This window comes from Mustelus asterias, chromosome 1 (assembly GCF_964213995.1).
Source record: "Mustelus asterias chromosome 1, sMusAst1.hap1.1, whole genome shotgun sequence".
Classification (NCBI taxonomy): domain Eukaryota; kingdom Metazoa; phylum Chordata; class Chondrichthyes; order Carcharhiniformes; family Triakidae; genus Mustelus; species Mustelus asterias.
Window position 1 is genome coordinate 132,650,167 of NC_135801.1, and position 18,858 is coordinate 132,669,024.

At 44.8% G+C, this 18,858-nt stretch overlaps 1 protein-coding gene across 1 annotated transcript in view; it reads left to right on the forward strand.

Annotated features, from left to right (window-relative positions):
- LOC144510639 (cell division cycle protein 20 homolog) overlaps positions 1 to 18,858 on the forward strand; it is a 46,700-nt gene that overhangs the window by 25,164 nt on the left and 2,678 nt on the right. The window contains 1 exon segment of the mRNA XM_078240324.1: positions 13,502 to 13,623. Within this exon segment, the coding sequence (XP_078096450.1) occupies positions 13,502 to 13,623 (122 nt within the window).

An 18,858-nucleotide genomic window follows, 5' to 3' on the forward strand; every position in this document is an offset into this window, starting at 1 on the left:
TGGTGCTGCTCCCAGGGGTTGGTCAATACCACAGGAGTAGCCATTGCCACACAGGAGCACCCGTGACTCCCTCCACCCCTGAGCCCACAGGAAGGCCAACATGTTGGTTGGTGGTTTAATTGGCCTCACCCATATAAAAAGTACAAGCTCCTGTTTACTCTGTCACTTCATGACTTTAGCAATTCATAAAGTACAAACTAACACAGACAGAGGCTTTTAGGCTCAACCACGAATGATTTTATGAACAGAAGAAGCCACTCGTAATTCATGAGCTTTAAACTAGTGTAATGCACAACACTTGAAACAATGACTTATTAATATGTCTCCGTGAAAAAAACCACAGGCAAAACGCCACATTTCTGCCCAAAACCTCAACACAAATCCTCCTAGGATTTGTAAACTATCTTTAAACCTCAGCCCCAATGAGGTGAACTGTGAGGAGGATGCAGAGACGCTTCAGCATGATTTGCACTGGCTGAGTGTGAGGACATATTCACAGCAGATGCAGTATAATGTGAGGTTGTCCACTTCAGTTGCAGTAATAGGAAGACAGATTGTTATTTGAATGAGTGTAAATGAGCGAGATGGATACTCAGCGAGACCTTGATGTCCTCGTGCATTAGTCTCTGAAAGTAAGCGCGCAGGTACAGCAGACAGTCAAGAAGGCAAATGGTATGTTGGCCTTCATAGTAAGAGGATTTGTGTACTGGAATAAGGATGTTTTACTGCAATTATACAGGGTGTTGGTGAGGCCTGGAGTATTGTGTGCAGTTCTGGTATCCTTATCTGAGGAAGGATGTCCTTGCTACAGAGGGAATGCGGTGAAGGTTTATCAGGCTGATTCCTGAGATGTCAGGTTTGTCATAAGAGGAGAGACGAAGTCAATTAGGATTATATTCACTGAGTTTAGAAGAATGAGAGGGGATCTCATAGAAACCTACACAATTCTGTAAGGGGAAAAATATAAGGAAAACACACTTTAAAATAGCTGCCTAAGAGGTAATTGGGAAAGGAACCATAAAACAGACACCAGCTTCCACTTAGACAAAGATCACTTGAAATCAAACCCAACAGATAAGCCATTTAGAATCACAAAGAACAAAGAACAAAGAACAATACAGCACAGGAACAGGCCCTTCGGCCCTCCAAGCCCGCGCCGCTCCCCGGTCCAGGATTGAATCCCGAATCCAGGATCCCCACCCAATTTTCCAGCCTATCTACACACCAATATCCCATCCACCGAGCTGTCCCTCACAGCTACGATGCTTCGTTCATCACAACCTATTAACTTACCCCCACCCCCCCATTCCAGACCATGTGATCTCCAGGGAGAGGCGAAAACCCAGAGTGAAAAACCCCAGGGCCAATATGGGGAAAAAAAAATCTGGGAAATTCCTCTCCGACCCCCTGAGGCGATCGAAACGAGTCCAGGAGATCACAATGGCCCTGATCGAAAAATGCTTCCCAACCCTAGTCATTTCCACTTCCACGAACACCATATGAATCCCCTGCCCCCGAGACAGGTTCCCAACTATCCGCAGTCTCGCTCTGTACTGGCACCAGCAAGATGATCGTAGAATGAAGCCTTGAAACGAGAAACCAGGAACAATTAGCCCGCGCCGCTCCCTGGTCCAAACTAGATCACTCTTTTGTATCCCTCCATTCCCACTCCGTTCATATAGCTGTCTAGATAAGTCTTAAACGTTCCCAGTGTGTCCGCCTCCACCACCTTGCCCGGCAACACATTCCAGGCCCCCACGACCCTCTGTGTGAAATATGTCCTTCTGATATCTGTGTTAAACCTCCCCCCCTTCACCTTGAACCTATGACCCCTCGTGAACGTCACCACCGACCCGGGGAAAAGCTTCCCACCGTTCACCCTATCTATGCCTTTCATAATTTTATACACCTCTATTAAGTCTCCCCTCATCCTCCGTCTTTCCAAGGAGAACAACCCCAGTTTCCCCAATCTCTCCTCATAACCAAGCCCCTCCATACCAGGCAACATCCTGGTAAACCTCCTCTGTACTCTCTCCAAAGCCTCCACGTCCTTCTGGTAGTGTGGCGACCAGAACTGGACGCAGTATTCCAAATGCGGCCGAACCAACGTTCTATACATCTGCAACATCAGACCCCAACTTTTATACTCTATGCCCCGTCCTATAAAGGCAAGCATGCCATATGCCTTCTTCACCACCTTCTCCACCTGTGACGTCACCTTCAAAGATCTGTGGACTTGCACACCCAGGTCCCTCTGCGTCTCTACACCCTTTATGGTTCTTCCATTTATCGTGTAGCTCCTCCCTACATTATTCCCACCACAATGCATCACTTCGCATTTATCAGGATTGAACTCCATCTGCCATTTCCTTGCCCAAATTTCCAGCCTATCTATATCCTTCTGTAGCCTCTGACAATGTTCCTCACTATCTGCAAGTCCTGCCAGTTTTGTGTCGTCCGCAAACTTACTGATCACCCCAGTTACACCTTCTTCCAGATCATTTATATAAATCACAAACAGCAGAGGTCCCAATACAGAGCCCTGCGGTACACCACTAGTCACAGGCCTCCAGCCGGAAAAAGACCCTTGCACTACCACCCTCTGTCTTCTATGACCAAGCCAGTTCTCCACCCATCTAGCCACCTCCCCCTTTATCCCATGGGATCCAACCTTTTTCACTAGCCTACCATGAGGGACTTTGTCAAACGCTTTACTAAAGTCCATATAGACAACATCCACGGCCCTTCCTTCGTCAACCATTTTGGTCACTTCTTCAAAAAACACCACCAGGTTCGTGAGGCATGACCTCCCTCTCACAAAACCATGTTGACTATCGTTAATGAGTTTATTCCTTTCTAAATGCGCATACATCCTATCTTTAAGAATCTTCTCCAACAACTTCCCCACCACGGACGTCAAGCTCACCGGCCTATAATTACCCGGGTTATCCTTCCTACCCTTCTTAAATAACGGGACCACATTGGCTATCCTCCAATCCTCTGGGACCTCACCTGTGTCCAGTGACGAGACAAAGATTTGCGTCAGAGGCCCAACTATTTCACCTCTCGTCTCCCTGAGCAGCCTTGGATAGATTCCATCAGGCCCTGGGGATTTGTCAGTCTTTATATTCTCTAACAAACCTAACACTTCCTCCTTTGTAATGGAGATTTTCTCCAACGGTTCAACACTCCCCTCCGAGACACTCCCAGTCAACACATCCCTCTCCTTAGTGAATACCGACGCAAAGTATTCATTTAGGATCTCCCCTACCTCTTTGGGCTCCAAGCATAAGTCCCCACTTTTGTCCCTGAGAGGTCCGATTTTTTCCCTTACAACCCTTTTGTTCCTAACGTATGAATAAAATGCCTTGGGATTCTCCTTAATCCTGTCTGCCAAGAACATTTCGTGACCCCTTTTTGCTCTTCTAATTCCCCGTTTGAGTATTTTCCTACTTTCATTATACTCTTCCAGAGCTCCCTCCGTTTTTAGCTGCTTGGACCTAACATACGCCTCTCTTTTCCTTTTGACCAGTCCCTCAATTTCCCTGGTTATCCACGGTTCTCTAATCCTACCCTTCCTATTCTTCTTTTTTACAGGCACATGCTTGTCCTGTAGCCCTAACAACCTGTTATTTGAATGAGTGTAAATGAGCGAGATGGATACTCAGCGAGACCTTGATGTCCTCGTGCATTAGTCTCTGAAAGTAAGCGCGCAGGTACAGCAGACAGTCAAGAAGGCAAATGGTATGTTGGCCTTCATAGTAAGAGGATTTGTGTACTGGAATAAGGATGTTTTACTGCAATTAAATCACAGACAGTGATTTAAAGTAAACAAACACCTCAGGAAGCCAAGCCAAGGATTGAGACATCTTTTAGATAAGGAAAATACCCGAAACAAGGGGAGTAGATTAGTCAAAGGAAGAGCGGGAAAATATGAATGCAGGAAAACCGATTAGCACCTGAATGAGCCGAAACCAACCATTGATAGCCACAGACACAGGAAATGTACCCATTCATAAGAACAATACTATGTTAAATGTCTGTATCTGTTTGTATCTGCCTATAACCATGTGATAATGTTCAAATCTCCGGTCCATCTATTGTGTAAAAAAGTATAAAGATGGACTGTTCCCGACAATCTACGGAGAGAAGGTTTGCTTCAGACTTGTGCCTTGTCTCCATGGAGCTCCGTTGAATAAACTGTGTTTTGGAATCTCGAGATCTGACTACTAGCGGATTTTTCCCACAACAATTGGCGTAGTCGGCAGGATCCTATTACTGGTGAGATCGATTGGCCATGATCGGAACCGGAGTAGAGATCACGGATTCTGTGAGAGTCAGACCGGATCAAAAATACAGTTTACAAGGGGGAACCTAAAGGGCATTTGTACTGTGTATCTGATATACTGATAAGTACGAACTGCTGATAGTAATAAGTAACTGTAACTTGTGCTGATCGACAAAAGGACAAGGTAGGGCCTGTCTCAAAATCTCTGCCTCAGACTGGCTATTAAGAGCAGAAATCTGCCATGTGAAGGTCAGGAATTGAAGTGAGTGAGAGACACCAAAGGCACTAAGGATTGTGAAGCACAAAGAAGTCGGTTTAACATCAAACTCTGTAGTGGCGAACAGACGCAGAGTTGCCATCTGATTGCATGAAAGTTTGAAAAGTTGGGAACTGTAGACTGCAAAGAGACATAGATAGGATGCAAAGCTGGGCTGAAAAATGGCAAATGGAGTTTAACCCTGATAAAAGTGAGGTGATTCATTTTGGTAGGACGAATTTAAATGTGGATTACAGGGTTAAAGGTAGGGTTCTGAAGACTGTGGAGGAACAGAGAGATCTTGGGGTTCATATCCACAGATCTCTAAAGGTTGCCACTCAAGTGGATAGAGCTGTGAAGAAGGCCTCTAGTGTGTTAGCTTTTATTAACAGGGGGTTGGAGTTTAAGAGCTGTGGGGTTATGCTGCAACTGTACAGGACCTTGGTGAGACCACATTTGGAATATTGTGTGCAGTTCTGGTCACCTCACTATAAGAAGGATGTGGAAGCGCTGGAAAGAGTGCAGAGGAGATTTACCAGGATGCTGCCTGGTTTGGAGTGTCGGTCTTATGAGGAAAGGTTGAGGGAGCTAGGGCTGTTCTCTCTGGAGCAGAGGAGGCTGAGGGGAGACTTAATAGAGGTTTATAAAATGATGAAGGGGATAGATAGAGTGAACGTTCAAAGACTATTTCCTCGGGTGGATGGAGCTATTACAAGGGGGCATAACTATAGGGTTTGTGGTGGGAGATATAGGAAGGATATCAGAGGTAGGTTCTTTACGCAGAGAGTGGTTGGGGTGTGGAATGGACTGCCTGCAGTGATAGTGGAGTCAGACACTTTAGGAACATTTAAGCGGTTATTGGATAGGCACATGGAGCACACCAGGATGATAGGGAGTGGGATAGCTTGATCTTGGTTTCAGATAAAGCTCGGCACAACATCGTGGGCCGAAGGGCCTGTTCTGTGCTGTACTGTTCTATGTTCTATGTACTGTCAATGTTGTGAAAAGCGGGGTTTGATCAACTCTGACCTAAACCGGACTCCGATGGAGAAAAACATTGCCGAAGTGGTAATCGTGGAAGCCGTGAGTATAACTTGAAACCCTGTAACGGCAGTAAAACACAGTGTGAGAATAGCAATAGTGGCCGGGGGTAATGAAGTCCCTACGGTAGAGAGCACACTTTGCTAAGAATAGTAATAGTGGCCGGGGGTAGTGAAGTCCCTACGGTAGTTAGCACACTTTACTAAAGAGTAATCGTGGCCGGGGTTAGTGAAATCTGCGAAATGGCAGATAGTGGAGTTAAAAGGGGATCTGCAGGTTCCCTGATTGAAATTTACATGGCAGACAGGAAGGAGTTAATAAAGAGAATGCAAAAGATGGCTGGGATACTTCTCAAACTTTAGAGCAGCAGAGAGAGTGGATAGATAAAGAAAAGAGAAACAAAACAAAAAAGATAGGAGTAATGTTAACACATCAGTTAGCTGGTCTAATTGAGCAAGTAGTCGCCTCTACTAAGAAATGGAGAGAAGATAAAGAAAGGATTAGAGAATTAGAATCCCGAGTGAGGGAGCTGGAAAAGCAAAATCAGGTTTTAGAAAGGCAGTGGGGAGGGGAAACTGATCCTCTACCTTCTTATGAGTCCACACAGCAAGGACCAAACACAACTTAGCGCCAGTAACCCGAGGGGGAACAGCAGCGCGACCAAAGGCAAATTATAAACCCTTTACCCCAGGTGAGGGACAGCAGATAAAAGCGCGAACACTAAATTCTGGGAAGAATTAGACACAATCTGGGTGGGACACCAATTACACCTAAGAGACATACACCAGCTGGTCAGGGCAGCCTGTCCAGCGGATAAGTGGAGGCAGGTAGCAGGTGGACCCACCGTCCCTATAGCACAGGATTATAATGGGGGACGGTGGACACATGTAATCCCCCTAACAGCAGAGATAGATGCCCAACAGGCACCCGTCTTACAGTTTAAAGAAGAAATTCAGAGGGTCTTAGGGAATGCTCCCACGAACTGGAGCAGAATTACCACCACAAAGCAGCTAAAGGGAGAAGGAGCTTCTGAGTATGGGGAACGACTGTTCCAGATATACCAAGAGTACTCAGGACAAGGGAATCCAGGGCGAGGAGATAGAGCGTTCATCCAGGCTTTTAAGGATGGACTCTCACCAGGTCATCCTAAAAATGGGAGTGATTATGTCCCAAGATTACGATGAATTAGTAGAATGGGCTAGCGGCATACCTGGAGGTGGATAGGAGAGATCTTAGTTTTTGTATTTCAGTGTGTTTGTGTGATCTGGTAGCTTGTCGAATGTAGGTAGTTGTTGTATTAGATTGAGAGCAGGGAGCTGGAAAAGCCTGCTTGTTCCTGTGGAGTGTTTGTTGCAGGCAGTGAGTGCAGTGCTTTGCACCTTGGTTTAGCCTCAAGGGGGCTGGGGGAGTGTTAAAACTGTTAAAGATTAAAGTGATAAAATTTCTTGAATTTACTTCTGTTTTGAGTTAATTACAGTTTGGAAGAAAGAAGAATAAAAGCCTCTGTCTTAATCAACGTTCTGTATTCTCTTTGAGTGTTTTACTCTCATCCCAGTTTGAAATGTTAAGTTTGAATGAAAAAGGATGTGCTGTGGAATGACTTTTGGAAGCTTCCATGTGTGTCTGTGTGTGTTTAAACAAAGTGGTTGCGTGGATGTTTTGTTGTTGTTTGTTTTAATGTTTTAATGTTAAGAAAGGATTTAAACCTTGGAAGGAACTATGTGCTCTTTCCTTTGTCTTGAAGTAGAAATTATAAGAGTTAGTTGAGAAGTTAAGAGAAGAAAATAAGTAATTTTGTGGAAAGGTAGAAAAGCAGGAACAAAAGACTGAGGTAAATATATTGTCTATGAATTAGTTTAAAGTATATCAAGTCAGTGAAATACAGTATTAATCGCAGAATATCGCGATTTATGAACGTTGGATAGTTTAGTATTCTGGACTGGTTAAAATTATGTACTGCCGTCGGAATTTCATGTGCCATCTATTGTTCAAGGTTTGCCAAATATAAAAACACTGCAAAACTTAAAATCTAGCCAGTTAAGGATCAAACCAAAACGTTCCTAATCAAATAACTGGTATGTATTGTACCTACTTTGATTTTGATTCGGCGCCTGTTATTTTCCCTAGAGTGCGGGGGTTTTGATCTGGAGCTTAGTTTAAAAATGGAAATGGCTTGAATTAAAAGGGTTTGGATATCATGGTTACGATGTGTAAAGTGGTATGATACAACTGCCGCTTGATTATTTTTATTATACAGTATAGCACTGCCATATAGACACAAGAATAACATCAAATCCTGAAAAGCCTTAACCAACTTTGTATGATATATTTACATACTATATATTGTGTATTGATAAAAATATAATTATTTTGTGAAGTACTGTGGTGCGGCGCTTACACGCAAACAAATGATCAAATTAGAGATAATGTAAGAGTACATCATATAAAGATTGTAGCTGTATGGCAGGTGATTTTAATGGGGAAAGCGATGTCTTTTGATAAGATTACATACAAATGAATGGATGTCCAGCTGCAGCCAAAAAAGGCCAGTACAAAGTGTTATTTAATTCACACTAAGCTTTCTATGGAAGGGGGATATATAGTTAAATGTATGATGCACTAGCTGAAGTCATACAAACATCAGGGAGAAGGTGGACAGAGGTATTTGCCCACTATTTTAATGAAATTAAGAGCTACCACGAACCGGACAACCAGATTAACCCCTTATGAGCTAATGACAGGACGGGCGATGCAATTACCAGAAAGCATCATAACAGGTGGGACCGATGTCGGTCCACTAAAAGATAAAATCAGGAGATACGTTCTGGACCTGAGCACCCAGCTAAAAGGGATGCGCAAATTGGTAAAGGACAATCAGGAAATAAAAGACGCAGAGAGAGAGCTTGAAATGCTCCCTGACGTCCCAACAGCGGGAAGTCGCGTCCTAGTGAAAACATTACCCGACAAACCAGGGTTTGCACCAAAGTGGAATGGGCCACATGAAATTATAAGTAGTGGGGACACCTGTGCCTGTATAGACATAAGAGGGAAAGGTGTCTGGAAGCACTGGACACAGCTGAAATTATACAAAGGGGATAAGTAGCTAAATTGATGAACTAACAGAACTGCTTTCCTCAACACAGGCAAAGACTGCAAGCAAGAACGGCTGGCGTGCACGGGTTAATAAATAAAATAACTTGTAAAGATTGAATTATAGTGTTAAATTTGATATATGATTGTTGCGGATATGTATGTAATCGCGTGTGTAACTGTATTATTTTGCGTTGTTGTGACTGTAAATTTAACTGGGTTGGAAGATAATTTGTTTTACAAAGCTCACATACATTTACACGGGAATCGAACTGTATGTTACCCGTTAACACAATCAGTAGAAGCCCTATTTGTAGCCACCCCTGGGTGGACCCCTCATGACTTATATACTGTAGATACATCAGATACGCCCTGTAAGGGACAAATTGGCAAATATAAAAGAAGTATACAGGGGAGATGTGTGGAACTTGTAAACCTCACAGATCCTGCATGCGGGGGGTCCCAACAGGTGGGAGGAAAAGCTTGTTCAGATACTGCAAGTTCTCCGCTTTGTTTTACGGGGCAGGGATGGGGATGTGCCTATGCCTTAGTCCCTAAGAATGATTCTTACGTACAGACACAGTGTGTCCGTCAACATTGTCGGATTAACAAGGGACAGATTACTTGTGTTTGCGATGAACGGAAATGTTTAAATATAACCGCGGGAAGACAGCTTATTTGTGGGCAATGCAATGGGACACACGTAAGCTCAGCCAAATGGACATACCCCTTTGATACTTACCAGGTGTTGGGATCAAACGGGAAGCCAAATAAACGGAACAATTGGCAGTATGAGCAAACTCATAATCGGGACACTAAGTGTTACGCGGGCTAAGAAGGGGTATGTATTCCTCTTCAATGGTACCTACATGACAGAAACACCAAACCTCCCAAACCGTTTTGCAGTAGGAACAATCGGACCACTGACTGTTCCATGTCCTCAGAAGGGGTACATTCGGAGGAGAATAGTAACTCGGGCTATTAGCAGCGAATTCTGCACTGACTGAGAAGCCCCGGGTACAATGGGATCCTCACTGGGATATGGGTTCTTTGGAGCTTTATCTCTGGGGGGGTCAGCCGGGGTAATTGGAGCTAAGAATAGAAACCATATTGTTTGTGGACTAACAATCCTGGAAAACAGCACTTCAAAAGCACTGGAGACTGTTAACCAAGAAATGGCTGAACTGAGATTATATGCACAGCAGACACGATACGCAGTGGACTGCCAGTTAGCACAACAAGGGGGAGTATGTGCAATCATAGGCAATAAATGCATAACCCATGTCACAGATGAGTCTTACAACATTACACAGGTCATCAATAACATCAGGAAACAACTTGATAACTTCAGACAGGGACCCAAGAGAGGAAGTAGTTGGCTGGCATGGCTAGTGGGGGGGGGTCCTGGGAGTCGTACCTGTTACATGGATTGGTCATACACATTGTCATTATAATTGTCTGTTGTCTGACTGTTGGATGCCTTAAAGTCTGTTTTAAAATAATGTTGACAAGAATTGTGCCAGAAGCCAGTGTGTACATCGAAGAAGAGCCCCTTAATGAAGATCCCTGAAGACATCAGAAGAAATGAAGACATCAGAAGAAATGAAGACATCAGAAGAAACGAAGAAGGAGAGAAGAACGAAAATTTGTATATGTGAATGTATAATTGTTGGTCTAGGGATTGTTGAAGCTATAATCCGACCAAAAGGAGGGAGTGTAAGGGGAAAAATGTAAGAAAAGCACACTTTAAAATAGCTGCCTGGCACATAAAGAGTTAACTGGGAAAGGAACCATAAAACAGACACCGGCTTCCTCTTAGATAAAGATCACTTGAAATCAAACCCAACAGACAAGCCATTTAGAATCACAGACAGTGATTTAAAGTAAACAAACACCTCAGGAAGCCAGCCAAAGATCGAGACATCTTTTAGATAAGGAAAAAACCCGAGACAAAGGGGAGTAGATTAGTCATAGGAAGTGCGGGAAAATATGAATGCAGGAAAACCGATTAGCACCTGAATGAGCCGAAACCAACCATTGATAGCCACAGACACAGGAAATGTACCCATTCATAAGAACTATGTTAAATGTCTGTATCTGTTTGTATTTGCCTATAGCGATGTGATAATGTTCAAATCTCCGGTCCATCTATTGTGTAAAAAGTATAAAGATGGACCGTTCCCGACATTTTGCGGAGAGAAGGTTTGCTTCAGACTTGTGCCTTGTCTCCACGGAGCTCCGTTAAATAAACTGTGTTTTGGAATCTCGAGATCTGACTACTAGTGGATTTTTCCCACAACAATTCTAACAGGGTTAGACAGGGTAGATTCAGAAAGAATGCTCCCAATGGTGGGGGAGTGCAGAATGAGGCATCATAGTTCGATGATAAGGAGTAAACCTTTTAAGATTGAGGTGAGGAGAAGTTTCTTCATCCAGAGGATGGTGAATGTGTGGAATTCACTACCACAGAAAGTAGTGGAGGCCAGAATGTTGTGTGATTTCAAGAAGGAATTAGATATACTGCCCACACAGTTGGTCCTTCCGGTAGGAGCTGTAGGCTGTGAATTAGGGTAGCCATTTCTGACTCTCCATTGTGACTGCAGTGCAAGACTCCACTGTCTTACCCTTTTTATTAAAGAAATTATCAAAGATTTTAAAGCATATTGTGTGAACATCCTGTGTAGATGGTCAGTGCTAAACACCATTTAATCTCATTTAGCTTGGCTCTTGCCTTAGTCCAGACAAACCATCCATCATGATGTTTCAGGTGCGATGTTTCTGGCACCCCTGGTGATATGTATGTGATAAAGTCCATTTCCCCTCAGCTGTTGTTGATGTTTGTATAGTGGCTGCTGTCTGGGTCGTTAGCTCTGATGGCCCCTCAGTTTCTTTAATTGGATTGACTGATGGTCACTGTTTTGAGATGGAAATGTCCCAGTGTTTTGGTTTCGGTATCGACATGTTTTGAAGATTAACCCCTTCCAGTACAGCAGAGGTTTGGCAGTGTTTGCAATATTAATATCCATGAAGTTTTGCAGGTTTTATATTTAATCAAAGTCCAGCTAAAGAACTTCCGATCTTGCACCCACCACTGGCAAAATAGGGGGAAGTGGATAGGCATTTCATCTCCTTCCCACCCTCATCATCTCCCAGCCTCCCGACCCATCCCCAAGAGCCTCATAAAATCCTTTGCTTTTCATTATTTGTTTTCCACCGTTATCTCCCATACCCCCACCTTTGCTTCTCTTCTTTGAGACGAGGCCTGAATTGTTCACTCCCAGGTTGGGAGTGCAGAGTTGGGACAATTGCTGGCTCCACAAATCTGACTAGGGACAAAGTGCTCCAAAAGATCCCCATCTTCTTGGTTTCACTTCTGATGCAGAGTATTATCCTTAAATGTTCACAGGCTATTTTTGTGCATTTCCAGCATTTTCTTTATGCCATATGCTCCTTTGGCCTATGTGAGAACTGAGAAAAGATACGGGAGCCATTAAATGCTATTTTAATTAGCATCTGGATGTCAGTCAACAGAGGTCCATAAGTAGGTGCAAAGACATCATGCCTGCAGCAAAAGTGGTTTGAGCTTCTGAATTGAGCTAATTTATAAAACTTGCTCAGGGAAATCGTGCTTGACAAATCTTGTGGAATGTTTTGAGGATGTGACCAGTAGAGTGGACAATGGTGAACCAGTGGAAGTTGTGTATCTGGACTTTCAAAAGGCTTTTGACGAGGTCCCACACAAGAGATTAGTGAGCAAAATTAAAGCTCATGGTATTGGGTGTGATGTATTGACGTGGATGGAGAGAGAACTGGTTGGCAGGTATGAAGCAGAGAGTGGGAATAAACAGGTCCTTTTCAGAGTGGCAGGCAGTGACTAGTGGGTACCACAGGGTTCAGTGCTGGGACCCCAGCTATTCACAATATACATTCATGATTTGGACGAAGGAATTGAATGTAACATCTCCAGATTTGCAGACAACACTAAACTGGGCGGCAGTGTGTGCTGTGAGGAGGATGCTAAGAGGCTGGTAGGGTGATTTGGACAGACTGACCGAGGGGCAAATACTTGGCAAATGCAATATAATGTGGATAAATGTGAGATTATCCACTTTGGTGGCAAAAACAGGAAGGAAGATTATTACCTGAATGGTGGCAGTTTAGGAAAAGGAGAAGTGCAACGTGACCTGGGTGTCATGGTGGAACAGTCACTGAAGGTTGGCATGCAGGTACAGCAGGCGGTGAGGATAGGTAATGGCATGCTGGCCTTTATAACAAAGAGGATTTGAGTATTTGAGAGGATGTCTTGCTGCAGTTGATGAGGCCACACTTTGAGTATTGTCTGCAGTTTTGGTCTCCTAGTCTGAGGAAGGACACTCTTACTATTGAGGGAGTCCAGCGAAGTTTCACCAGACTGATTCCCGGATGTCAGGACTGACATATGAAGAGAGACTGGATTGACTGGGCTTGTACTCACTGGAATTTAGAAGAATGAGAGGGGATCTCTGAGAAACATATAAAATCCTGATGGAACTGGACAGGCTAGATGCGGGAAGAATATTCCTGATGTTGGGAAATCCAGAACCAGGGGTCAGTCACAGTCTAAGAATAAAGGGTAAGCCATTCAGAACTGAGATGAGGGAGCTGGACATGGCTCTTATGGCTAAAGAGATCAAGGGGTATGGAGAGAAAGTGGGAGTGGGATACTGAGTGCATGATCAGCCATGATTGTACTGAATGATGGTGCAGGCTCAGAGAGCCGAATGATCGACTCCTGCACCTATTTTCTATGTTTAATGCTTTTCATTCTACATAATCTCATTTTGCAGGTCACAGAGGGAGAGTTCTGCATCTGGCATTAAGTCCCGATGGCAACACTGTGTTTTCAGCAGCAGCTGATGGAACAGTTTGTTTATGGAGCTGTCTCACTGCCAGTGAGCAGACGCTGGATGTAAAACGCACTTTGTAATGCAAACTATCAATCTTGAGGATTCACAATATTGATTGTCAAAGACAAGGTACTTATTTCAAAAAAAACCAAACCTTTTGAAATGCTAGAATAATCATTACTGTCCCAAAATATGTTGTTTGTGAAATCTGTCATTCTTGATTCTTTTAAAGAATAGTTGTGAAACTTGTAAAGATGTTCAGAGAAACTTGAGTCTAGTTGTGCATGGAACACAGGACGTTAGCATACAGATACAACAAGCCTTTAAGGCAGCTGGCATGGTTAGCCTTTATTGCAAAGGGATTGGAGTACAGGAATACAGAAGTCTTACTGTAATTGTATAGGGTTTTGGTGAGATCACGCCAGAAATGCTTGTCGCGATTCTCCCATCACGACCCACAACCTTTCTGGTGGGTCGTAGTGGGAGATGTGCGTCGCCGACCATGTTCCGGGATTTGCGCATGCGCCGGGAATGCATGCGCATCTCCTAGAGCCGGCAAGCAGTCGCTGATCAGACCACGCTGGAAACCGGCGGGAAGGCGGGTAAGAAATTTGAATTTTAAAAAATATGTTTTAAATGTTGTTTCAATCTAATTATCGGGAACTTACCAGTCCCGATTGAATCTCCCACCCTGCCAGGAGTACTTCATTCCGGGGGAGTTTAGTCTAGCTCCCCATATTCGGGGAACTAGTGGGAGATCCCGCCGGAATGAAGGGGGGGAGGCAATCGGGGCCCCCCAGGGGTTCAGGCGGCGGGGGGTGGTGCCCCCTCCGCATGGACACACTGGCAGTACCAGCCTTTGCCCTCGGCACTGCCCAAGGGGCAAAGTGCCCATGTCCATGGGACACCTTGGCACTGTCCACCAGGCATGGGGCAGTGCCAGGGGGGAAGGGCCGATTGTGGGTGGGGCCTAGGGGCAATTGGTGGGGGTGGGGGACCCGCTGCCAATCTGCAGACAGGATTGGTTTGGGATGGAGGGAGGGCAGCGATTGGGGTGGGCTCGGTGTGTTTTGCCTCCTAGAGGTGGGGTCAGTGGGGGCGGGTGGGGGGGGGGGGCGGGAGGTCTGCCGGGATAGGGGGATTGCCACTGCTGCAGGGTGTGGGCTGGAGATCGGGGCACTCTGGGACGGGGAGATCATAGCTGGCCTGGGAATTGTGGGGGCCGTGATCGGGCCATGGCGGGGGAGGGGCGGTGCTGGAGGGGCAGCACTGCAGGGGTCCCCAGTTGGCCAGCAAACAGGGAGTCTGACAGATCGCGGCTACTGCGCATGCGCAGAATTCCAGAACTGTCAAACTCCGGCGTGAATAGACACCCGCCCGCCCCGCCCCTCGGCCGCCCCCCATCTCCCAGGTTTTTAATGAGATTCTCGATTGGGACTTCTGCAGTGCACAGAGTGCGGAGATTCGGATGAGAAGCTGAACTGACAAAACAGTTGGGATCTAGAATAGTTTTCTCGCCAACTCGACGCTTTTGGGAGAATCGCGGCCACTGTGTGAAGGAAATGCTTCGGTACAGCAAGAGTTCATTAAATTGGTCCACTGGATGAATCATAGAATCATAGAATCCCTACAGTGCAGAAGGAGGCCATTCGGCCCATCGAGTCTGCACCGACCACAATCCCACCCAGGCCCTACCCCCACATATTTACCCGCTAATCCCTATAACCTACGCATCCCAGGACTCTAAGGGGCAATTTTTAACCTGGCCAATCAACCTAACCCACACATTTTTGGACTGTGGGAGGAAACCGGAGCACCCGGAGGAAACCCACGCAGACACGAGGAGAATGTGCAAACTCCACACAGACAGTGACCCGAGCCGGGAATCGAACCCGGGACCCTGGAGCTGTGAAGCAGCAGTGCTAACCACTGCGCCACCGTGCCGCCCCAAGGATGAGGAGGTTGTCCTTTGAGGAGAGGCTGAGGCTTATATTCTCTGAAGTTTAGAAGAATGAGAGGCGATCTCATTGAAACATGCAAGATTTTGAAGGGGCTTGCGAGGTTAAATGCTGAGAGACTGTTTCTGTTGAGCATAGAATTTAAAATATGGGTCACAGCCTCAGGAAAAGGGACCAATCATTTAGGACGGAAATGAGGAGAAATCACTTCACTCAAGTGGTTGTAAATCTTTGGAAGTCTCTGCCTCAGAGGCTTGCGGGTGCTCCATCATTTAAGGCTGGAGTAGACAGATTTTTGGGGCTGGATTTTTTTGGGGGGGTGGGGGGGGCGGGGTGGGGGAGTATTGCTGATCCCCTAGTTAGGAATGCTGTTGGTGAACAACTTACATAAGGCTGCCCCACAATGATAGCACATTACAGGCAGCCTTAATAAGCTCCGCATGGGAATTCTGCTCCTCAGTGGCAAGGAATCTCACCTTTGGGAGCTGGCGGCCGGTCTGATTGGCTGGCAGCTGTGTAGACTCATCAGCGTCAGAAGCAAATAGTGACCTCTGCTGGAACTACAAGGGACTCCCCGGCAATAAAGGTCAGGGAAGCTGGGCTATGTTGGGATTTTTTTGGGTGGCGAGGAATTAAGGACCCCCTGGGAGAGGAGGAGGGAATGGAGGAAGGGTCAGGTTTTGGAGCTCAGTTGGGGAAGGCACAAAGGAGAATACCATTTTTGAGGGAATGGGATGCACACAGAGCACCCCCAAAAGAGGTACCCCCTCTTTCTTCCTGGCTTCTCACCAGAGTTGATGAAAAAGTGGCTTACCTACTCTCGTCCGCCTTTCACCACCAACCATGTTATGGAGATAGAATTAGATGCTCAACTGCCCCTTAATTAGGCAGTTAAGGGCCTCAAAAAGACTAAGGGCAGGCGAGCCAGAGGGTGCCTCAACCACCCATCATATTCTGGGGAATGATTCAGGGGTGGGTTGGAAGACAGGGGGCGAGCCACCTGTAATTGTTACATGTGATCCCGCCATAAGCATGTCCAAAAGGGCAGTAAGATGCAGCCCTTGGTGTCTCCGAGAATCAGGAGATATGGGGAGTGGGTGGGAAAGTGAAATTGAAGCCCAAGATCAGCCAGGATTATTTTGAGTGTTGGAGCAGTCTTGATGGCTGTGTAATGTATTCCTGCTCCTGTTTCCTGTGATCCTGTGTGATATGTCAGTGGAATTGATAACATTTATGTTATCAAGTAGACATACATACTGTCCAATTTCATTTAGGATCAGATTTGGGTTTTGCATCAGGATTTACAGGATGACTAAACAGATACCGACACAACAGTAATAACAATTGTTTTGATGCCAGCTGATACTATTGGGCAGGTCACATCCCAGGGTGGAACCTGGCTTAATAGATTCTAACTTTTATTTTTTGTTTAGAAATGTGGAGAGCAGCTACTGAACAGGAGTCTGCCGATTAACTTTTAACGAACGAAATAAAAAATTCTCAAACAAGATGACCTATGTTACAATATTCTTTAACCCTAACTATACCTTTACAGATTTATACAAATTTGTAACGATGCCAATAGGCTCAGTCTCAGACTCTTCTCCTTGGGCCTTGCCTCTTCTAATATAGGCCTCATTTTTGGGTGGGCCGTGACTCAGCTCCAAGAAAGACCCCATTGAATAACGATGATGGCTGAGCCGTAGACTAATTGCTAACTTTCCAGCTTGCTGGGTTTATGACCAGGTGACTATGGATTTTAGCACCCATACCTCGTAAGGTTATAAATAAAGAACAACTGTGTAGATAGAACAATTATAAAATCTTAATTCAACATAGAGATTTAAAACTATTACTTTTTCCTGTTGAGAAACTGGTATAACCTAATACCTATCATGTATTAATATTTATCAGATATGCGTTAATATCTCAGATTAATGTTATTTATTTGCTTGCTTTTATTGTTCAATAAACTTGTTTGGTAGTTAAAGCTTCCAGCAATGTCTGTTTTTAGTGCCACTATGTGGATTTTGAATTATATGAAAATGCTCTAAAATATTCTGTAGCTAAAGAAGTCTAAAGACAAGTTTGCACAGAGTTCAAACTCAATTCAGATTTTGCAGCAAGTGTATCAAATGAGGCTTATCTATCAGAGCAGTCGACATTTGGAAGCCAGAATACTTTGAGTAAGAAGGCAATGAAGGATATCAACATTATTTCACCATGAAGAGAAAGGTAGGTTTCCTCAGGAACAATGGTGACATTTTGCTTTCAGTAAAGTTGAGAATACTTTATGATATGTTTCACTGAGGAGTACTGCAGGAAGGACAAGGAAACCATGCAGAATGCGCGGCACTCACCATCTTACTTTGCCATACAAAGAGCAAAGAACAGTACAGCACGGTTACAAGCCCTTCAGTCGACCAAGCCTGTGCCGACACATGACGCCTTTCAAAACAAAAGACCTTTTGCCTCTACACGGTCAATATACCTCTATTCCCTGCCTATTCATGTAGCCATCTCCCATAACTATCTTTCTTCTGTAGTTTCTTTCACTCACAAGTGATAAGATGTTATAGGTTTTGGAGCTTGTCAAAAATCACCAATTTATGGGCCATATTTTCATTCAAAAAATAATAAAAAAATGCAAATAGAAAGAATTTCCTTTTACTTTTATGACATGCAAGTGTTGCCAGGTAGAGGTTATACAAGCTATGATGGAGAGAGTGCAAGATATTTGCAGAGGCAATGGTGTAGAAATTAATCTGGGGTCACTATTGGGCCTTTAGTCGGCACTGCCCAGGTAGAGGACAAGTGGAACTTGAGGAACCACTCAAGCTGTGGGTGTGTCCATCCAAGTCAGGCCATCACCTACCTACTGAACTCCTGCCCTGAGATATCCATTCGTGTTGTCCTCACAATCATTCACACTGCTTCAGTTGAAGCTGTTGAATGCATTGAACCTCGACATTGAACTATCACTGCTTCTCTGCTCTGTAAAATGGATATACTTCCAATCTTGGAAAGTGTTCGGAAGATAAGCAGATTTCCCTGTGCATTGCAAGATCTGTATTTTACACTCTGTGTTGTTGAAGAACAATCATAGCAATGTAACAGTTCTGTGATGTGGAACAATTGTACCACATTCTATCCGCTTCCTGATGATACCACATGATTTTCCCAGCATGCCACCATGAGCAGGAGAGATCAGGTGATTCTGGTTGGCGGCATCAAGGTCATGCATTGCCATCTTATCAAGCTGATCACCCCAGGGAAGCCACTTTCTGAATGGAAAATTAGGCTCAGGAAAATTATTACCTGGAGTGCTTAAGTTCCTGA